The 23190-nt window shown below is 40.1% G+C and overlaps 6 protein-coding genes across 7 annotated transcripts in view; 5 read left to right on the plus strand and 1 right to left on the minus strand.

Annotated features, from left to right (window-relative positions):
- The window catches only part of LOC126567447 (RNA cytidine acetyltransferase), a 617063-nt gene that overhangs the window by 390788 nt on the left and 203085 nt on the right, over positions 1 to 23190 (plus strand). The window lies entirely within an intron of this gene.
- Positions 1 to 23190, plus strand: part of LOC126568770 (copper-transporting ATPase 1) — a 342507-nt gene that overhangs the window by 140425 nt on the left and 178892 nt on the right. Inside the window, exon 1 of one of the 2 annotated variants that reach the window (XM_050225387.1) lies at positions 872 to 875. The exons of the other annotated variant lie outside the window; for it this stretch is intronic. The gene's annotated coding sequence lies outside the window, so the exon portion shown is untranslated. Of the gene's footprint in view, positions 1 to 871; positions 876 to 23190 lie in introns of those variants that run through there. 2 annotated transcript variants of the gene reach the window in all.
- Positions 1 to 23190, plus strand: part of LOC126556104 (cholinephosphotransferase 1) — a 257829-nt gene that overhangs the window by 123466 nt on the left and 111173 nt on the right. The window lies entirely within an intron of this gene.
- Positions 681 to 5118, plus strand: LOC126568809 (inner centromere protein B). Its single transcript, XM_050225448.1, has 4 exons — positions 681 to 772; positions 849 to 3241; positions 4566 to 4846; positions 4931 to 5118. The coding sequence occupies exons 1-4, from the start codon at positions 692 to 694 to the stop codon at positions 5116 to 5118; spliced, it is 2943 nt and encodes a 980-aa protein (XP_050081405.1). The 5' UTR covers positions 681 to 691.
- On the minus strand, positions 11388 to 14433 carry LOC126555998 (uncharacterized). Its single transcript, XM_050211153.1, has 2 exons — positions 13833 to 14433; positions 11388 to 12733 (listed from the first exon to the last, which is right to left on the minus strand). The coding sequence occupies exons 1-2, from the start codon at positions 14431 to 14433 to the stop codon at positions 11388 to 11390; spliced, it is 1947 nt and encodes a 648-aa protein (XP_050067110.1).
- LOC126559926 (low-density lipoprotein receptor-related protein 6) overlaps positions 15488 to 23190 on the plus strand; it is a 44846-nt gene continuing 37143 nt past the window's right edge. The window contains exon 1 of the mRNA XM_050216089.1: positions 15488 to 15548. Coding sequence (XP_050072046.1) covers positions 15488 to 15548 — 61 coding nt within the window. The remainder of the gene's footprint in view (positions 15549 to 23190) is intronic.

Consider the following 23190-nt stretch of genomic DNA (forward strand, 5'->3'; position numbering starts at 1 on the left):
ATAGCCGTGACAAATTATATTTTTCAAGCAAAAAGGCAATTGATCATTAAAATGGATACAAATAAAATCCAAACTTGTTTCCACTTATCAAATGGTACTTTTTGCTTATTGCCAAACAATACAAAGCGCAAAGTACGTGTAATTTATATAAATAAAAATGTTATTAACGACCATATTTTAGAAAAAGGCCCTTTCCATCACATATACACCTTGATAGCTGTCAACGAAATTTTCCGTTTGTTCAAAATCGCTCAAAAAGCCTTTTGAACAGCAGCTGCTTGCAATGGTGTTGGTGTGCTGCAAAAACGGTCCATTCAATATTTGAAGTTACGCCGTCGATTTTGAGCGGTTCCGAGCGGTGTGTTTGGTGCTTGTGTGTTGTGCTTTATTTTCGATCGCTAAGCTTGTCCCATTTACGAATAATTGTGCGTGTTTTATTGTGTTCCAACGTTCGATCGTACGAAAATTTATCTCCGATTATTTGGCAGAGTGCAAGGGACTCTGATTGTGTTGTAAAGAATGTGTGCTTTGCAGCAGTAGCAAGCAGCTAGGTTTCGTTCTTTTGTTCCATGTATACTGTGCTGTGCCGTGCAACGCGTGAGTTTGCACTTCAGGTCTAAACTGTCCAACCACGAACGTGAGATCTAATTCAAGCGCGATTTGCCGGCGATTTTACGGCATAAGGAGCATAATGGATGAACTTTTGGAAATGTTTAACACCTTCATAGGTGAAGCATTTGACCGTGAAAAAGCGATGGATGTTGAGTTCACTGTAAGCACTTCTACTTCCGAGCGAAGTATACATTTCCGACGCCGACATTTAACTAACAAATGTTGTCGCTTTTCAGGAGTTCGAGAAGAAGTTAAACGAATGTGTTACGCTTGCTAACGAGCGGGGCACACCGATCCAGAACAAGAAACGGCCAAAGCGGCAGGTCTCTATTTCGGAAAAAGATGAACAAGATGCTGATCGCAGTAGCAAGTCTAAGACTGCATTAAACAGCGGTACTGCGGAAGTTCAAGTATCCAGTGATCGCGTCGCTGCATCGCACGTCCGATCGTCGGCCCGCATGCTGAACGTTACCGATAATAAAGGTGCTGGCGACGAGCAGGAACCCCAACCAATGGAAATGGGCAACGAGCTGGTTGAAACGAGTACCGCTATCCGTCCATCGAGAACGGCCCGGCTCAAGGCACAGGAGAAGCTGAAAGAACCGACACTGAAGGTGAAGCTTCGTAATGACGGTGGAACGACAGTCGACATCAAGATCGAGCGTAGCTCTGTCGTCACCGATAGAAGCATGGTTAAGGAGAGAGCCACGCCGGAGCAAACATACGCGGACATGGAAACGGAGAACGATGCAAACCAGGCCAATAGGATTATTCCACCAGTGGCCGGCAGCAAACGCAACGATGAAGGCTTTTCGAGTGCTTCCGAAGCATTAAAACATCCTCAGGAGGAGGAGGAGAAAAAATCATCCACCTCACGGGAATTGTCCCTGATGGTCATTGCACCGACCATACCGAAGGTGGAAATTGTATCCGACGAAGAGATGCCTCCACCAATGATGCCACCACCTAAAGTGCCCGCTCCTAAGGTACGCACGAAAAAGAAGGTTCCGGCTTCAACGGGTGGAAAGAATGGAAAAGAAAAGGAAGCTTCCAATGATACGGCCTCCAGTTCCGCCGTTTCGTCTGCCGACTCGACGATGAACAGTACGAACAGCTCCGTTGGTAGCAGCAACACAAGCACTGCCAGTGGCCGTCCAATCCGGACAAAATTGAAGATGCCAGCCAAACAGACAGATCAGGTGACAGCGCTGCCAACGGGTAGCAAGGAGCTGAGTGTGATGATCGAACCGATTCGTATTAAAACGGAAAAACTTTCACTCGTACAGCAGTCAGCCAGGACGTCCGAAAGGTCTACCTACGAGGACGCACAGGAGCAGCAAACCCAATCACACCTGGAACGCTCGCAGCTCGAAAAGCAAATGCGTCCACTGAAGATTGCGCTGGAAAGGATGCCTTTGCAAACGGCAGCCAATGCACGTGCAAATGATCAATTTGACTTGAATGGAACATACACGACGCAACCTTTGCCTTCTTCGGATGGAACGTTCGTTTTGCCCTCGTCGGTGCAGGATGGCACGTTTACGATCAGCTCGCCCATGGATAACGAACGTGACATCGCCAAGGATGGAACCGAACCAAATCGATCCGGACCACCAGTACAGCGAGCGAATGAAACGTTCGTTATTGATAAGGATCAGCGCTCGAATGGTGAGCAGGAAGGAGCAATGGCGGCCAATGCTAGCATCATGACCGAAGACGACTCAGTGGTAGAAAACTCACCCGCCCAGATGAGCAAGTTGCCAGAGCAAACAAAAGTGAAACCGCCATCGTTCGAGCAAAAAGTGGCACCACCGGCAACGGGTCCAAAACCCAAGCATCTCTCCTCCACCTTGAAGAAGTGTGCTAGCAGTGGGGTAGCTGTGAACGGAAGCACCAAAACGATGTCGGAAGCGAAGAAAAACAAGGAACTCTTCAATCCGTGCGTGATGAGTCCGATCAAGAGCCGGATTGAAGCGTTTGAAAAGTGTGCTACCACATCCTCGAAGATTGGTACACCGCAGGCACAGATCGGCCGCCTCCTGAAGACGGTTAGCACACCGACAATGCACGGCATCGAGACACAGGGCATGGTTCGATCGGCACACGCCAAACCGCTTGCATCCAACGTCTATACGCCTAACGCGGCCACCATACCCGTACCGAAAGCATCATCGGCCTCGAAAGCTGCTCAGATGCAGAGCAGAGCCGTGCATCATCATACGACCGCTAGTGGTGGCACTGGTCAAATGACACGTAGTCAATCGCGTGACTCTAGCTGGGACCGTGCTAATGGTGGTGGTGGTGGCAGCGGAACATTATCGGCAGCCTCGTCCACCTCGTCGCTGCTCGATGAGAAGAAGAAAAAGCGCGAAGAAAAGCAACGGCTGGCGGCTGCGCAACGGGAAGCGATGGAGCGTGAGAAGCGTGAGCACGCGGAACGGTTAGTACGCGAGAAGGAGGAAAAGTATCGCAAGTTGGTTCATGAAAAGCAGGAAAAGATGCGTATCGATGCGCAGAAGAAGGCGCGCAAGCTGGAAGAGTTTGAGAAGCGTCGGCAGCTGGAAGAGCAAAGGACGCTTGCCGATCAGAAGCGGGACGAGCTGGCAAAACAGATGGCCGAACAGCAAAGGTAATGTTAATATATATTACAAAATTCATCAAAAATCGGAAAACCAACAATAGGATCATTTGCAAATTATTACACACCTGATTTACGTACCTTTTACATAAATACACGCCTGGTCGGGTTAAGCAATAATGATTCACGCAATGCTTTATTGCACTGTCCATCTGTTCATCTGAATATTTTCCCGTTCCTGATGCGGTAGGCGTTTAACGACGGAATTTCTGTTTTAAGTTTGCCTTAAAATTCTACGATCTGTAGCCATATTCGCCATAGGTGAACAAGGCTTGTGATCTTTAGAATTTTAATTCGTTCGTTAGTAGCAATCTTTTTAATACTCTCTGGACAAATAATTAATTCAATCAATACAGTATTAGACCCTGGTGGCTTATAAATTTCCATCGCGTCTTTAGAATTGATCTGATAGAATGCGATTCCAGCAATGACAAATACTAAAAATATATAATAATTTTGAGCTCTGAAAAGAAAAAGTAATTATAACAATTCACAGATCACAGATACCTAGTTTTCTGGCTATACCTGGTACTGTAGAAATTAAAGCGTGTTTCAAGATAGGGATCTTGAAGTTTTGGATCTGTTTTATTGTATAAATTGCCTCCTTACGCGTTAGCGAATAGTATTTGGTCCTCGGCAGAACTTCCTTTGTCTATAACGATGGAAGGCGAAATTTTATAGTTGATTTCGGAATTCGCGTAGCACTTGACATAGAAGTTATTCCTTTCAATCGCAGTGAAGTGACGAATTTTTGCAGTTTTTTTTTTTCGAGTCTTGGATGGCAACGGAACTGTTGCATGATGAGCTTAGAAGAACCAACCAAAAGGAGTCCTGAAATTGGTGTTTTTCACTCGAACAGTGCTTTGGGTAGAGTATGAAACGCGTTTACTTGGATGTCCTTCGTTCAACACATCGACTCATCGTCTACTTGCTGCACGTCGATGATAAACGCAAAACTCTTCTACCACTGATAGTGAAACTGTCAAATATTTTTACAGGGTTTGAAAAAGAGGATACTGTGTGCAATAATGGGGACCGTTAAACTTTTTTTGATACAAATATTGAACAGTAACGATGTTAGTAATTGTCAAATTCCGACCTCCATTCGATTGCTGCATTCAATAGCAACTCAATTCCCCTTAAAAATCATGTCTCCTCGATTCAAAACCAAAGCTAAGATGAATTTTTGCTTCAAAGCAGGCGATATTTTTAAAGGGGAAATACCTCGTTTCGTGGCAAACGGTGCTGTGGACGATAGTGTGCAATAGTTGGCAACTTACCCTGTTTATTGGTTTTCTTTCTTTTCGCCTTCCAGAATCGACCGAGAGCTGCTGGAAACGCTGAAACATAGCCAGGCTAAGGAAAACCATGAAGTCAAACTACACAAGCAGTTGTACCAGCAGAAATTACGCCAGCAGCAGCAACAGCAGCAGCAACAGGCTGCGAAGAAGAAATTGGCTACCGCCGCCAAAAGCCAGTTGTTCACGTTCGAAATGATCGACACAGATGATTCCACCGATGAGGAAGGAGAGGAAGATCCAAACGCCAAACCACGCAACAAAAAGCGACCACCGGTGCCGGAATGGTGCAAGAAGAGTAAGTTTCCTCCGGTCGTCTGCAATATGGGGACACTTCGTTTTCATGTTGTCTCTCTTACGAATGTGTGTACTTGTTTTTCAGCACCCGAATACTGGAAGCAACTCGCGATGCAGGGCCAAATCGATAGCAAGATAATTGATCGGCTGTTTTCCGTGCAACCGATGACGCCCGATCTGCGCGTACTCTTCCCTTCGATCGACGCGCAGAAGCTAAAGCGAAACTCGAGTGCAATTTGGCGTACCCCGCCACGCTACTCGCAACTTCCGTAAGGCATGGCGCGAGGTATAGAAAACGGGGCCGGAGACTTCGCTCGCGAATGTCGTTTTTAGTGGTAAATATGCAGCATTAATAGGATGGTTACATTGTCACGTTTACATTTGATTTGATTTGTTTTTGATTCGATTTTAATATACGTTAAGTAGGTTTAAAATTTCAGATTCTCTTTTTTGTTTACTCCTTCCGTTTTATGTTGTGTGTGTGTGTGTAAAATTTTAAATCTGAAACAATTGCAATTTAAGGAGATGTATTCGCGGCACCAATCGCTCACACACATCCAATGAAAACGGTCGATTAATTTGAGCTTTCAATAGATTGATTGAAATGGAAAATATGATACATTATATCGCTTATATACATCCATATAATGCTCATAATAATCAGCTCCCGAACATCTGTAAGCGTTATCCTTAAAAAAAAGTAACAAATAAAGCAAAAGCACATTAGGTAAATGAGATACATTGTTTGCCTTTTGCCAAGGAAACATTTGTTTTATTTTACTCCTTTGCTTTTAATCTACTGTCGAGAACAATTTTGGTTTTCCACATTAAAGCTTAAGTTCGTGATCACCGATCGTGGCGTCACGTCAGCAAAGCAACAAACCACTAACATCGCATAAAACAAACTAATAATCGAAAAACACGTAGAAAAAATATAATTTAAATATTTCTGCTTGGCTTAACCAGATGTGTTATTACAAAAAAATGGAAGTTACAAAATGCATCTTATTAAAAAAAACCCCCGATGTTTACGTTCTACTTGCTTCACGCAAATTTATGCTGCTGTTTAATTGACCGTTTCTGCGTGAAAACGTGAGAGAAAGTACAGGAGTTTTCTGTTGATAATGTAAAACCATCCATGATAATGGTAAACACTTCAGATGAAATGGTAAACTAAGCTAGACGGCATTGCAATAGCTTCAGAGGGTATGATAAACTATTTTCTTTTATTGTAAAGTTGCCAGATGATGGTTTTTTGCTTTATGTTTTATTGAATTAATTTGTCCACTCATAGCTTAACTAATAGTACTTAATTATAAGGATTTTGGTATGATTATGGATGAAGATAGGGAATGTGTAACTAGGAGCGGAAGAGGGAGCAACGAAGGCGATGACGAAAGACAGATAGAGATGTACAGAAATCAAACAAATGAGCATTCCCGCAAAAAATTCGCAAACCGCATTGGAAAGAATCATCAAACACGGCAGCGGTACGAAGCGACTCTATTGCCAAGGGAGGTGTGGGATCTATGGGCTCGATTTGGGGCGTGTAACCCAACAGTAGTGAGATGGAAATGAACATCGCTATTGTGGGTAAGGATTGGAGGCTATGAATGATGTTCAGGCTCAGCGTTCGACATCTATCCGTACAGGGAGGCAACGGACCATATTAAGGACAAAAACATTTGCAGAAGGAAACATTTATAAAATTTTTTTTTGACACGTTCTAGTCTTGAGATGGCTATAACAAGAGAACTTGCCTTGCCATTTAAATGAACTGAATTATTGAATACAGATATTCAATTATGCTTCGTATCATTCCTAAGGACTTGTAGGCTTTGGTCAAGATTGCAGAATTTTGTCCATCAATGTTCAGTTTGCGATCAAACCAAACAACAAAATCTTTCATGCAAGGTGTGCGACATAACGGAGTTCCATTAATTTTATAATCAAATAAGAGAGGAGATCTGGAATGGCTATAACTTAAAACAAAGCATTTTTCATTGCAAAACAAAAGCTCATTCGACGAACAATACATACGAAAATTGTCAACATAAATTTGTAGAAAGCACTTGAGTAGTCAATAGTGGAGGATGAATAAATTATCTTGAGAGATTGCCATTCTCTCTTCTTGGCTTAACAACCCTCTGCTAATAAGGTCATGCCGGCCATCGAATGGCTTACTAGACTTACCGATAACAGGTAGTTTGATAGTCAGTCCTCACTACGGTGCAGATGGGATATGAACCCCGGTCCAGCCGTTTGAAGACCGGCGCCACCACCCGGTCGGCTTTGGAAGGATATTGCAAAGGTCATTCAATAGTATTACGAAAAGAAGTGGACTTAAAATGCGGACCTGTGGACATTAAAAAGCAATCTGATTGGGAAAAAGTATTTCTTTATTTGGTATGAGCGGGAGTTCAGCAGAAGATTGTGAGAGGGAGCCTATCGAAAGCCGATTTAAAGTCGATGTCAACTTCGCGACCTAGCTCAAGTGCTTTTAATACAATAGATCCATTCGACATAAAGCCGTGCCTCAATAAATAGTGACGCACGACAGAAAGAATTCATACTCGATCGATTCAAAAGCTTTAGCAAGAGCACCAATTCCAGAGATTCCACGGTAATTTGCCACATCTGAGCGAAATCCGAACTTTGTAGATGGGCAGCTAAATATCCAGATTATCGGGGAAGAGGATGAGGTGCGAAGAGACAAATGAAACGATGAAGAAATTCCATCCGGACCTGGGGTAAAGGAAAGCTTCAGGCGTTTTAGTGCGTTCAAAACTGAAGTGCAATTTAAAGGGAATATTAGCGCAGTCGGTAATATTTTCTAGAGTGTCCCTAAAATCTTGACAGATCGAAGAAGTATTGCTAGTTGCCTTGAAAGGGAGGGGCCAAAATGCTTTGCAAGGCGATCGCAAATAGCCAATACCAAGCCTCGTCGTGTAAGGAAGGGAACGGGTGTTTCGTCTGGTATTTAAGAATTTCCAGAGGAAGAAGGGAAGGCGATTTCTGTCTGATGTCATGAAGCGTAGACTACGATTCGTCCACGGGGATAAAGCGGAGAGCGGAGTGATCAACAATAATCTTAAAGTAAATAGTCGGAATTTGTTAAAATTTTCCAGGCTCGTGCTCTATCGTTAGTGTTAGTCGTGCTGCTAGTTACGTCTAATGATACTTCGAGAGGTGGGTGATGTCGATCCAGGTTAAGTAAGTGGAACACGGATTCATTGATCAGCGGCCTGCTTGCGGTATTGCCAAATACGAGATCTAGTTGATCTTGTTTTGAACTTTAGTTTGAAGGCAGTTTACAATCTCATCTGATACGATTACAATATCATCTGGTAGCTTTACTATAAAATGAAATTGTTTACCATGTCATCTTGCTTAGTTTAGCATTTCATCTCAAGTGTTTACCATAATCGTTGATGCTTTTACTCGATCCAGCAATAAAAAAAACCCCCGTAAGTTGGACCTACACGCCTATCACCGCTACCTGACATTTATCTGCGCCACGGAACTAACAAACTGGAATGGGTAACATACAGCCCAACAACTGTTTGGTGTATTAGCTTTGAATTGAGTACAAGAGGAATGATTTTGCTGGCCACTTAAAATTCACCATTTCACAAGCTTTAACGAACTTCTTTCCAACCATTCCTTCATTACATTTTTTTTTTGACACATTACAAATTTTTGGTGTTTTGTTGCTGTTGTTGTCACGGTTTGTTCGACTGTTTTTCCTTCTTTTTTTGTTACCTTTATATACTCTCTCATACTATTCCAAACAGTGTTATAGATTCGTTTTATGTGTTTAGATTTCTTTAAAATGTTTTGTTTTCCATATATCTGTTTCTTATGTACTACACGTTTTTTTTTTAAAGATATTACATGCTATTACATATCCCTACAAAGCTTTCCATAACTCGGTACGTTTTTCGTTTGTTGTTTTTTCTAAATTTGCTAGTAATAGTAGTAGTTAAATGGTAGTTGTTGTAGTGGATTTCATAATCACTCACTCGCAATGTCCTGTATAAATATTTTGCTTTGCCATATGTTTCTACGCTGGTTAAATTCTTCCAATCTATCACTTTATACTAGTTTCCTTTTTGTTTTGTGTTTTCGTTTGTGTGTTTTTGTGGCTTTTCTTCGAAGAGTAAAAAATAAACTTTACAAACAGTTCGTAGTAAATAGAGTACTTAAAAATAAACTGTCTCGAAATCGCGGTTTGTCGCTAGCAAAAAGTTTGCCTTTATATTCGCATCAAAGGTGTGTGTATGTGTGTTTTAGTGTGTGTTTTGGTTTTTCTTCAGGTAGAAAGGTGATTAAATATTAGTTGATTATGTTTGTTTTGTTTTTGTTTTGATTTGTTCCTTTGTTTTGTGCATCTTGCTTAACGGACTCACCAATCATCGTCGTTTGTGACTCAGTCAGGATAAACAGCGGGAAAAACGGGAAAAGCTTGTACGCGCTGCGAAGTAACAAGAGTTGTAATAATGAGGATGATGTTTAAGGGCTTAACAGTAAAACAACGCACTTAAAGCATCAAGGAAGCACGTGTGTATGTACTTAGGTGTATATGTAGTTTGTTTCTGTTTGTGTGTTTGCATGTGCACTGTCTTAGGCTGACTATAACCGGGGTAAACAACTAACTGAATCATGCCAACCGTGCTTTAGAGCTGGAATAATAATAAAAAAAAATAGACTAAGAATCCAAAACAACTGTAACAACTTTGCGTAGTGGGTCCATACGCATCTTCTAAGGATGTATCGGAACTTGATTACGGAACTTGGGTAAAGGCATTGAGAGTACTTAGTTCGCTGCTTGCAAGCTTGCAAGTGCCGACGATATTCCTGTTCTCCGACGAGAAGCTCTTCAGTATTCAACGCCGTAGATAATATACTCAAAGATCTCTTCAGTCAAACTTGAGGATGTTTGTGGGGTATATGTACGTTTGAAAAACTTTTTCAAAATCCCAAAAAGTTGTTTTTTGTTGTGTATCAATCAGTTATTCAAACCGTAATGATAGATAATCCATGCTAGAAGGAAGCCATATCAACCTTTGTCTAATAAACTTCACTTCTCCTTGAAGAATGAGCTTATATGCAACTAAATAAATTAATTATTTGACTCAGAAGCGGACTAAGCAACTAGGGATGAACCCCACCTGGAAAGGAAGCCACGAGCCGAAGCCTAAAATGAAACGAAAAAAAAACGGTTGTTGTAAATACTGATGGCCTGATGGGTGCCGATATTCCGGCAAAGGCCTTCGTACAGCTTGCATCGCCTTTGTCCCCCAGTCACAGGATGTAGAATTACAGGGTCCTGCAACGAAGGGGCTAATTCCGCCTCGGATTTGGCTCGTCGATCCAAAGCAATCCAAAGTACTCTTCTGCTCTCTTTGCTACAAATTGCCAAATTTGTCCTGTCAATTTGTTAGTGTCTTGCGATTGTTTGATGCAACTCCACTGCTGATGCTGGTGGAAGCGCAAAGCCATATAATAATCTTCCATTCACGTCTATGTTGCCATCACAGGCGATTATCTCCCTTCTTTACAAGGAACACATCTAAACATGAAACTCTATTGTGGTTGGGAAATTAATCAAGCTTTAACGACTAGAATATGATGTAAATACTCTCTTCCTATAACATTATCATGCAGCTACACATTTTACTCGTCTTGTATTTGATATGTATCGTTTACGATTTGTTGCACAATGGTCGTATAAATTTGTTCCTAAATTTGCTTTGTATATTGTAGTTATACTCATTTTGTTTTATGGCTTCCATTGTGCTCCCTCCTGCCAGGAGACACATTACTAGATTCATTAAGATCACTCTACAAAAGCTGGTTGTTTCATGATTCGTTCCTCTTTGCCGCTATATTTCTATAAATTTGGCTAATAAATGGATGCTTTCGTATGTTTGTATTGGTTTTCTTTTTTTTATATTAGTAAAAATGTTAGTTGCTAGTTTGTTTGATATGTTTCACTCATTTCTATATTGCTCATATTTGCTTGCACACAGCATATTGCGCGCTGTTTTTCTTGCACGCCCTCAAAAAGACAAAAACACAAAAATCCACCCATAAAACGTGCCTGCACTGTGTCAAAAAATTGTCCGTACAGCAAAGACAGGGATATAAAGACAATAATTGATGTATTGTTATCGTCAACCAGCACTGATTTTGTATAAAGAATAAAATCAATTCCATGTGTTCATTATCATGCATAATTAAAAAAATAAAACATAATAAATTATGCGTACAACAAACAAACACACAGTTTTTCGAACCGTATGTCATTTTTTAGCTGCGATTACGGTCTGCAAACGCCATTTCATTGATATATTCGATTTTTAAGTTACTTTAGAAGACATTTTCTGTCACGAAAATGATTCTTTTCATTGGCTTACACTGTACGGACATTTTTTTTGAAACAGCGCATGTAACTTTCCCCTTGGAGCTTCGGTTTGGGAAAAGCAATGTGTATAATAAGACATCAAACTTACCGCAGTTTCAATTTTCCTTACGGCGGTTTAGCTTTCCTGCCCTTCCCGCTCTAAGGCTTTCAGAATATTAAGCTTAAGCTTGTCGTAGAGAAGTTGCTCCGTTTGGCTGGCTGTTTCACCCTCGGCGGAGCCTTGCTGCTCGATAGTTTCGAAAGATTTCTGCTTAAAAATAGAAAAGTAATTTGGATCACGGCGGATAATCTCCGACAGACGGTAGCACTGTTTTTCGGACAGCTCCATTACTGCCCTGATAAGACGGTCTGAATCCTTATCACCGTCGTCCACGTTTGGTTCCTTGGTAGCACCATCCTCCGTTGTCAGCTCCCCCGGTAGTGGATGTGTTTGCTTAGAGGCAAACAAAATGTACGCCCGTTTTAGGCGCATCCACAAACCGCGTCCTACGCAACATCCGCCATGTTCTATCGAAAGGCGGAATGTGGTAGGCTTTACATCGGTTTGCAACTCGTACCGTTTGATGGTGGCGTAAGTTTGGAGTAGCATTTCCATAACGTCGCTCACGGGTAGACATTCACGTTCTGCTTCCTCCGCCAGAAGCCGTACCAGGGTGCAAAGTTTATCCTCTTCCAGGGCACCTTTTGCCAAACAAACCAACGATCGCATTTCGTCGAACAGTGCACGATCGTCCGGTGTGGATGATACACCCTGCAATGCTTCAAACAGCAGTTCAACCTCGTTCGGTTCAAGCCGTAACAGTTCCCTGATGGGGAATCGCGTACTATCGATTCGAATTGCACCAGGATCGCTCGGTTCGGACACGATCTGCACATTGGTTTCGAGCGAATGTTTCGCTATGCGTAGTCCAATATCGATCGCATGGGAATCGTTGTTAAAGTACTCGCAACAGTGATCCTCGAAGCCGAACAGCTTCAGCGCAACGATTGCATTGTTCTTCATCATCAGCTCGGCCTGCCGGATGCTGATGGTGGTCTTTGTCCAGAAGCAGATCGATGCGGCATGCGCTAGCCGCGTTTCGATCGAGGCATTATAATAGTTTGAATGCATTGCCGACAATGTGTCGCAAATCACCAGATCACTAATGATGTTGCCCGTCTCGTTGATAAAGTTACACACCTTGAAGCCGGTGGCGATACTGTGGCTAGTGGAGGCAACACCGGACAGTGCCGATATATGTGGCATTGTGCCGAAGGTTAGCACGTGCGCCGTAAGACTCAGCCAAGCGGTACGCGATTCGGAATCGCGGAACGGGTTTAACGATTCTTGGTGGGCACTTTTGTCCCGCAGCACATCTATCGAACGGCCGGTTGCGTACAATGCCGACCCTATGCTGGCCGCAACGAACGGTGTCGCAATACCACCGGACAGGAAGATAGCGCCAGTTGCACCAGCGATTCCTACAAGTAATAGAGAAGAGAAAAAAGTATTACTAGAACGAACTAACAGACCTCATTTTGATTGGCTTTGAATTTTTCGAGTGGAATAATTTACTTAAGTAATATAATAAGGAATTTGGTTACATCTGATCATTATTTATACATCAAAACGTGTATTTTCATTCGCTGAAATGATGTTATGATTTTCTTGTTTAAGTAGATAACACACCGGCATACCGGCGACCAAAACAGCTGCCAGAAACGGCCAGGCCGTTCCTTAAGAATGCATATTACAAGATTTTAAAAAAAATTTTTTGTCGTGCAGCTATTTCTTAAACTACAATGATGCCTAATGCTGTTTTATGCTGGAAACAAAGCACATGATTAATGTTGAAACAATCGAAGACCAGTCGAAGACTGGACTACGTCCGGTGAATGACGAAGTCGAAGGCATCATTGCATTGATCACGCGATTCCGAGATAGCTTCAAATGAATTCATTGCAAAAAAAATCCGTTCAATTTATGACGTCATTCATCATCATCATGTTGGCCTGCTCTTTTAAAGAGCACGTCGCCGTGACATGACCCGGTCAACAATAGATCGCCAGGAAACTCGATTCCTGGTTGCAGCTTCCCATCCATGTAGGCACCCGATCTCCGACAGGACCCGATCACCCTTCACCTGATCCAGCCAACGAACTTGCTGTGCTCCCCAACGCCTCGTGCCGAACTGGGAGTCGCTGACGAATTCTGGATCTCAGCAGACGGTGAAAGCCGTAGTATGCGTCTCCGGATTTCGCTGCTATGACGCTGTTATGACGTTTATACATAATTCTGTAGAAAAAGCTAAAAAAAAATCTAGGTCACCTTTCAACCTAGGGACCGGACACTATACCAGCCATCGTCCTAGTAAAGTGCTCAAGTTGTCTTTCAGCAGAGCCTTTAGTTCACCTGTACAAGTTCTCTCTCACTACAGTATCCCACTGCTTGAAAATATTCTTGGATGAAACATATTCATAATCCTGTCCTTTAACTAGCCTATCCTAAGATTTAGTTTCAAGTATTACAAAGGCCCCTATCTGTGCCACGAATTAATTCTAATAAAGAAAACAGGCTTACCGATTATTCCCGTCGCAATGTCCAACGCTTTAAAGTAGTACGCTTTCCAGGCAGGTGTTTTGCCAACCTCATAAAGCACCATTTTCTCTTCGCCCGCCTCAAGCTTCCCTTCCCTCGGGTACATCATCTCCGCCGACGGGTACTTGTTGTTACGTAAAAAGTCTCGAAAACTACCATACACACGACCGTACGAATCGATGTACTTCGGCTCAGTCGCCGGAAGCTCGCCAAACTGGTACCGAAACAGTGCCACCTCGTAGAGCTTTCCCTCAGCGTACAGTTCGATCGGCAGGATCGTCAGATGGCACGGTTCGTCCGGCACGACACCCTGCGCGTACATTTGCTGCGTCAACTTGTCGATTGTCTTGCGCGATTCGGCATCATAAAAGCAGAGCTGCTCCATGTACTCCTGCTGCAGCTCGTCATCCGTCCATTCGTTCGGATCCTTCATCGTCAGGTTAAGGGCGTAACCGAGCGTATTCTCCAGCGCGGCGCCGGCCAGCGTTTGTGGTTCATCTCCACGGCAAGCGCCACCACGGTTGAGGAATTTCTTCATGTTTTCCTTCGCCCGCTCCATCCACTCTTCAGCTGATACCTCCATGTTGCTAACAGTGCCTTTAGAGTAGCAGCAGCACACGGCTGCTTTTCTTATCTATCACGTTCGCAGCTGATGATGCACTTGAATGCGATTTTCGCAATTATGGTTCTTGCTAGTGAAGTACGACTCATCGAACAGGAAGAAATTGGGATTTAGCCCACAGCTGAAAGAGGTGTCGTATATCAAACGAATTGACCTTCCGTTTTCCTTCGACTGGTGTGTCACGCAATTTTAGTACTTGTGTGTTGCTCCTGGCGTTGTTCCAAAGCAGCTGGAAGCGATGGAACCGTCGTCATACGAAGTACTACTGCCGTCAAGCCAATGTGACAAATAAACTCGCCACTCATCAAATTGATTATCCCCACAATGTTAATGAGCTGGCTGGCTGGGTTTTGTTACTGTCGCAAGCGTACGTTGGGGCTGAAAAGAGGGGATGTGTGTGTGGATGAATAACAGAACTACAAAAAAAATGTAATTGTTTAACGAGCTAGCAACGAAAGCAGTAGTAATCAAAGTGGTGTTGGTAAATTTGGATTCGGAAGACTCGAAAATTCAATCCCTAGGAAGATTCGAATCGGAGTGGATCTTAATTGGAGGATTCGAATTGGATTGGGTCCTAATTGAAGGATTCTATCCGATTCGGATTCCATTGGGATTCGATCCGAAGGGATTATTCCATAGGGATTGCGAAAAGATTAAATCTGATATGATTGGGATTCTTTAGGGATTTGATTACGACGGTTGGGATAGAATCAGTGTTGGGAAAAGTGAATCCCAATCAAATCTTCATATTGCAATCATTATAATGAATCCAAATCCGTGTTTCGTCATCGGCCTGGCGGTTGAGAAGAACCCTCCGCCCTCAGATGACCTCCCCGATTGTGATTCGCTTTTTCCCAACACTAAATCAAAGCTCCGCCAGAGTAAACATAATAAATGTCGGCACCGTCAGCACGCAGGTGAGAAAATCAATAAAATTTCTATTTCCTGCTTCCTGCGTCCTTTCACAATCGCACCCGCGCACCCCATCATTACTGAGATTAAATATCTGATCGAAATGAATAACTTTTTACCGAAATGGTTCGACATTAATTTGGCTATTTGGTGGCTCGGTTCAAGTAGGGGAGAAATTACCATGCAATCCTTCCATACGGTAGTTGCAGCGTAGTTTCGATCCGTTTACGTGTTGTTGAAGGAAGAGATAACAGTTACAGCCAACCACTTTCACAGCCACAGGTAAACTGTTCTAACCAAGTCGTAGTTTTCGGAAGAGATAACACCCTGCTGTTGGTAAACGATCCACTCAGCTTCACCCACATTTCACACAGGCAAACAAAGCAACGGTGCGAATCAACTTGCGAACTGCACTGCCGTATGCTCTTCTATGATGTGCTGCAGCGCTTGATCGATTCCTAGCACTGAAGAAAGAAAAACCGTGTCCAGTGCTCGTTCCGTCTTCACCGTATGCATGAAGTAATATTGATTCGATTGCCCTTCCGCCAGCTAGAGCACTTTTGCCATCCACACAAACTACATACAAGCGCACAATGGCTAATAAAACGTTGTAGGGGATATGTCGCCCACACAAAACTAAACACGAAGAATGAACGAAACACAACCAACACAAACACTTTACGGAACCACACACTGTCGCGGAAAGTGTGTGATGCGCTCGGTTGCTGTTGGGCGTACACGGGGTGGATGTGTAAAATGAAAACCCTTCAACCACCGCTCAGGGTAGGTCGGAAAATGCCAGTACATTCATTGTTGGGTATGCGCGCACGTTTGTTTTGATTTGGAAGTGGACGAGGATGGAAGAAACGGGGCGAAGCAGGGACCGAAAAAGGAAAACGAAACATCAAAACACAACACTTCTTCTTCTTCTTCTTCTTGGTTGCAGGTTGTATCCTCCTATGATGTCAAAGACTCATAATCAGAGGCATACTGCATGGTAGAAAGAGAGGACATGTGTCCATTTCTCTTGCTTTTCTGTTTTTGTTTTTGTTTCTTTTTATGTTTGTTTATGTCTCTGTCTTCGTTTCTATGTCTTTTGTGTGTCTTGTCGTGTCTAAGTTCATGGTAAGGAGAGTTTTTGCCTGTTGGATTGTGTATTTATAAAAATGTGTATATTTGTTTATTTGTATGTGTTTGTTGTTTTTGTTTATTTATTTACTTACTACGTATATATATATTTTTGTTTTTTTTCTGTGTACGTATTTTTACTTTTTTTTTTTTATTTTATATATATATATTTTTTTTATATTTTTTTTTATTTTTTATTTAATTTTTTTTTTTTTATTCCTATTGTTTTTGTGTTTGTATATATTATTTCCTGTGTGTGGTTTGAAACTCTTGTATTTTCTCTTTGTACGTTATTTGTTCACAAATGTGCACTAGAGGTTCGTTTCTAAGAGTTTGTGTCTGTTTGTAAAATGATTTTGTACCAATAGGTCTCCTGATATAGCCTAAAAAACCTCTTTGGTATTAATTTGCAACCCCAACCTTGCATTTTGTTTCTTGGGTATTCCCTTTTTTTCTTTTTTTTTTCTTTTTAATATCCTCTTCTCTTCTCGTGGAAGGGATAGGATATCTGTGTGCCTATTGTTTTGTGTGGTTTTCTTATTTTCCTTTTTCTAATCTTATCCTATTTTTACCTATCTTATTTCCTAGTTCTAATTTCAACTAAATAAAATAAAAATAATAATACAACTAAATAAATAAATAAAAATAAATTAAGTACAGTTAAACTGAATTTATATGGCTATTGTGTAATAAATACTATGTATGGATTAGAGTTTGAGATCTTTTTTTTTTTTTATATATATACCTGTTTAGTTCATACTGTCCTGTGCTGACTGGTTATTGTTTGGTTTTGGCTTGTATGTATGTATTATTATTATTAATTTTTTTTTTTTGTTGGTGATCGGTGTCTATTGTTTTCTCTATTCGATGTTCTCTTTGTTGTTCTATGCTTTTTTATATTTCTATTTTGTTTTTCTCTAAATGGTCTATTATTAGTTTGATCATCTTTCCGGATGTGAGTTGCCAGTTTTTAATGAGATTTTCTTTGGTAATGTCTTTGTGTCTGTTAAACTTTGGGCATACAAAAATTTTATGCCAACCGGTGTTTGGTGTGTTGCACGTATCACAGTTACCTTCCTGAATTATTTTCATTTTGTGTAGCCAGTATTCCGATAAGTCATGCCCCGTTAATATTTTGTTTGCTATTTTTACTTCCTTGGCTGTTAATATTGTGTGTTTGTACCATAACTCAAATTGGAAGTCTTTTTGAAAATCAGTGAATTTTTTCCCTTTGCTTGTTGTTGTGTTTTTATACCATTCTTGTGTCTGTTTCTCCATTTCTTTTTGATATATTTTTATGACGTCAGTGTATCTGAATTTGTTTTTAATGATGTTCTCTGTTATTGTGCCTTTTTTGGCAAGCTCATCTGCTATTTCATTGCCTCTTATTCCTGTGTGAGATGGAATCCAGATTATCTCTGCCTTTAGTTTTACTCCTATTTTTATTATGTTGTGTATTATTTCTTCTATTAGTATTTCATCTTGTGCATTTTGTATTATCTTACATGCTGTAAGGCTGTCTGTATATATTATAGGTTGAGATAAATTCATTTCGTTTGCCTTCTTAAGCGCTTCGTGTATAGCAATTATTTCTGTCGAGGTTATGGACGCGTAGTTTTTTATTTTGTAGTCATAATATGCGTGAATGTTTTTTGTTTTTATGTATATTCCTATTCCTGCTGTTTCGTTGCATATGCTTCCGTCCGTGTAGATATTGGGTCTATTTTGATTATTTTGATTTATTTTTTTCAATGTTATTTGTTTCATTGTTTCCTTGTCTTTGTTAGTTTTTTTTCCTATTTCGTTTGTGAGTGACGTGTCTATTGTGATTTTTTCCTGGATGTTGTTGTTTGTGGCTAAGTATAAATTCGTGTATATTTGGATGTTTTTTTCAAATAAATTTTCTTGGTATGTTTTCTTTCTTTTTTTGTAATTCGTTCTTTGGTGTTTTAGGAGTTGTAGCCTTATAGGTTTAGAGAATACTATGTTTTTTGTCAGTTCTTTTTTGGTTGTAAATTCATTTCTTATTTGAAAAGGGATTTCTGCGGCAATGGCGTGTAGAGTATTTATTGGTGTAGTTTTAGTGCATCCTGTCGCTTTCCTAATTGCTTGGTGTATTGTAGTTATTAAGCTGTTTTGGTTATTTTTATTACTATTCTTTGTGAAGGAGCACCCTGATTCCAGTATGTTTCTGATGGTTGCTCTATATATTGTTAGGGCTTTGTGTGGGTAGAGGTTGTTTTTCCTGGCGCATAGTATTTTCAGTACGTTTAATCTGCTATTTGCTTTGTTTTTTATGTGTTCTATGTGTTTTTTGAATGTAAGTTTTTTGTCTATTATTGTTCCTAGGTATTTGTATGTATTGACTTCCTCGATTGGATTGTTTTGTATGATTAGAATTATCCTGTTTGTTGTTTCATTGAAGGTCATGAATTTGGTTTTTGTTGTGTTTATAGTGAAGTTTATTTTTGTGATTTCCTCGATGAATTTGTTTAGTGCTGTTTGGAGGTTGTTTTCTAATTCTGTGTGTGATTTTCCGTGAGTTATAATTGCAAAGTCGTCCGCGTATTGTATCAATTTTGTTTGTGGGTTGTTTATTTGGTTGTGAAGGTCTTTGGTATAGAGGTTGAATAAAGTTGGGGACATGACGTCGCCTTGTGGAAGGCCATCTGTTATGAGTTTTTTTATAGTTTGGTTGTTGCTTTCAATTGTTATGGTTCTATTTGTTAAGAATGCTTTAACCCATCTGGTAATCTGGCAAGGTATCTGCGATTCCATCATTTTTTCGATGAGGACTTTTGTTTTTACGTTATTGTAGGCTTTTTCAAGATCTATGAAGGCTATTCCTGTTTTTAGGTTTTTTCTATTATTGTGGTATATTTCATTGGTTATGTAATTGATGCATTGATTTATAGTCCTTTTTGCTCTGAATCCGAAGGAAAATTGTGGGAGTATCATGTTGTTTTCTATGTGTTTGTTTAGTTGCAATAAGGCAGCTGAGTTGAATATTTTTATTATTGTGTGTATCAAGGCTATTGTTCTGTAGTTTTCGATCAGTTGTGCGTCTTTGTTGGGTTTACAAATGGCTATAATTTTTATTTCTTTAAGGTGTTTTTTTATAACTCCTTTGTTCCACATGGCATTTCCCTCTTCTATAATTTTTTCTAAGGTCTTGTGGTTGATATTCCTTAGCATGTTGTATGTTATTTTGTCACTTCCGGGTGTTGTGTTCTTTTTTCTTTTTAGAATTTTTTCCCATATTTCTGTATTAATGAGCTCTGTTCTTTGTTCTTCTACTACGTTAATATCTATCTTGAATTTGGATCTTGAGTTGTCTACGAAATTTGTTTTTATGAACTCTATTGCTTTCGTTTTGTCGTTGTGTATTAAATTGTTTTCTTTATTGGACTGTTGAGTATTATTTTGGTTATTATTTATTCTTCCTACTAAGTTCCATAATTCCTTTAAATCTGTATTTTCGTTTATTTCATTTATGGTGTTTTCCCAATTATTTTGCTTTTGTTTTTTCACTTTTTGTTTTAATATAGCTGACTTTTTCCTGTATTCTATTGCGTTTTCTATGGATCTATTGTTATTGAAATCCCTTCTTGCCGCATTTCTGTTTTCCATAGCCGTTTTAGTTTCTTCATTCCACCATGATTTTAGTTTGAAGCGTGTATTGTGTTTGTTGTTTTTAATGATTTTTTTAACTTGATTGCTGAATTGTTTTATGGTGTTAATTTTTTTTGTATCAATAAGGTTTATGTCTTTTGTTATTTTGTTGTTGTTGAATACGATATGTGGTTCGATTTTTGCGTTTTGTTCTATTATAATTTCTATTGTTTTGTGGTTGCTGTGTCCTATGTGTTGGTCTCTGATATTTCTCTTGATTAGATTGTATATTTCGTTTGATGCTATAGTGAGGTCAATGGATGTTTGTCTTTTGTTTGTGTCTGTTGGTATGTGTGTGTATGTGTTGTTTGGGATTATGATTAGGTTGGAGTTTTCTATTTCCTCCATTATTATTTCTCCTTTTCTATCTGTTTTATCGTCTCCCCAGAAAGTGTGATGTGCGTTGAAATCTCCTGTTATTATTATATTATTGTGTGTTGATGTGTTGTGGATGATTTTATTTATGTGGTTTTTCATTTCTATTGTGCTTATTTGTGGTGCAATATATGTTGTTATTATGTGAGTGTTTCCATCTATGAGATTTATGTGAACTGTTTGTATGTTTCCAGTTACATCTTGAAGTTCATTGACTTTGTATTTTAATTGTTTTTTAATTAGGATGCAGCTTCCCCCGTATCCGTCTATTCTATCTTTTCTTATTATGTTATACCCTGGTATGCTAAAGTTTTGTTCTGGTTTTAGCCATGTTTCTTGGAAGCACGCTATATGAACTTCCTCTTTTACTATTAATTGTTTTATTTCCTCTTTGTTACTTTTGATACTTTGTATATTTGCTTGTAGGATTTTTATTTTATGCATTTTTCTATGATGGTTTTATTTGTTTTGTGTGTATTTATGTGTTGGCTTATATGTGTTTAGTGTTTTTCTTTTTGTATGGGGTTCCTGTGTTAATTTTTTTTTTCTTTTTTTGTGTGTATGTGTTTGTTGGTTTTTTTTTTTTTTTTTCTTTGATTTGCTTTACTTTTTTTTATGGAGATATTTCCAGATTTACGTTTTTGTCTACTGGGCTCATGAAGATTTCTGTTTCACTGAGAGTGACGTCTGTGTCACTGAAGGTATTCTTTTCCGGAGTTGGCATTTTTCCTGTGTTGTAGTATTCTTGTTTTTGTGGTTTTTCTGTATTTGTTTTTCTATTTTCTGTGATCATTTTTTTTTCTTGGGTTGGGTACATTTCTGTTGGGCTTTCATTATTTTCTGTCTGTTTGGATTTGTTACTTGGGTTTGTTCTTTTTTCTGTTGATTTGACATTGTTATTGTTTGGGGTTCCTTTCACGATACTGGAATATTGTCTGTTTGTGTACATTCTTGGTACTGTTGGTGCAGTTTCCCTTCTTATTCGTCTTGCCTCTTTCATGGTTATTCTGTTCACTGTTTGGATTTTTTTAATTTCGTATTCGTCCTTGAATACTGGGCACTCTTTATCTAGTGTTGAATGTGGTTCCCCACATTCATTACACTTAAGGTTTTTGTTGCACTCTCCATGATATGCGTCTCCACACTTAGCACACACTTTTTCCCGGTTGCATCTTTTTTTTGTATGCCCATAACGCATGCAGTTCATGCAACGCATTGGCATTGGAATATATTGTTCCACTCTTTCGTTGTAGAACCCTACTTCTATCGATCTTGGCAGCCTTGTACTTTTAAATGTGATTATTGCCGTTCTGGTGTTTGTGTACTCGCCCTGCATGTTTTTTCTTTTCATCACGACAACCTCTGTTACTCTTTGTTGCTTTAACCCCTCCAAAATTTCTTGTTCCGATAGGTACCTGAAGGCATCACATCTTACTATACCTTTGGTAGAGTTTAGCGCTTCGTGCTCATATATTTTTATATTTGTTGTGTTGTCACCGTGTCTAAGGTTTAATTTCTCTAGTCTTTTCGCTTCATTGCTATTTTTTACTTTTATGAGTATTCTGCCGTCTCGTAAAAGGTTGGTTTGGAGTGGCCTGTTTCCGATTGCTAGTTCGGTCGCTTTGGCGAAGAGGAATGGGTTGTATGTGGCTAAGGTTTTTCCTGGGGTTGTGCATTCGACTATCAAGTATACTTCTTCTGGGTCGTGTGTTTCTCCTAGGTTTAACCTTGTTTTTTTCCGCTTTTTGTTGTTTGTCCCTCTTTCTTCGTTTAAAATGCTGAAGTAGGATCCGAAGATCCTACCTCCACCAGGGTCGTCGTCGACCCCCATCCTTAAGGCGTCCTTCTCTAGCGGGTTTTTTTGGCTCCTTTTTTTTTTAAACTATAGTCCTTACCTTGAAACTTTTTATTCGTTCGTGATTAGTCCGTCCTAGTCCTGTCGGTTTAGTCTTTGTCCGGTCGTATTTGGTTTATGTTTCACTAGTATTTTCGGGTTTTTATTGAAGAAGATTTTTAGCGTCCTTTCAATTTGGAAAATGGCTGTTGTGTAAAAACACAACACAGCTGTGTTTGGCCGTTTGACAACTGAAGGAATAATTGAGACATTATTATTGGCGATAAATTCGTCTAAAGTGGTACGAAAATGTCTGTAAAGTGATTTTTTATTTTACTACACTACTAAATTATTATTCTAAAAAAATATTGCTGCGTTTATTTTATTTTAAAGCTCCAAAACGTTCCACAAACATTCCTCCACACACTCCTTCGCACACTGTGGGATTTATAGCTGGTCAAAAAAAATGCCCTCCTCAATCACATCTGTCAAACCGCTGCGCCATTGAACAACACTGCGCTGTCTGCCATTCGCTTTGTATTGCACTGTACGTCTGTCGCGTCGGATCGCATTTATTTATCTGGCTTCTCGTTTGCCCCGGCAGCTTTTCTTCGGCTTTTTTTTTAACGTGTACGCAACTAAAAGATTTCAATCCTCTGCCTCCTGGTGCAGTGCACTTCCCCGATATTTGCTAGCCGCATTTCTATCAAACCCGTGTATTATTTGTACTATTTCCTTCATATTAAATTTTGTGCTTCAGTTGGTATCTGTTCCGGATTGTGGGGTGTTGTGGGTGG

Source organism: Anopheles maculipalpis, chromosome 2RL (genome assembly GCF_943734695.1).
Source record: "Anopheles maculipalpis chromosome 2RL, idAnoMacuDA_375_x, whole genome shotgun sequence".
In the NCBI taxonomy this organism is placed as follows: domain Eukaryota; kingdom Metazoa; phylum Arthropoda; class Insecta; order Diptera; family Culicidae; genus Anopheles; species Anopheles maculipalpis.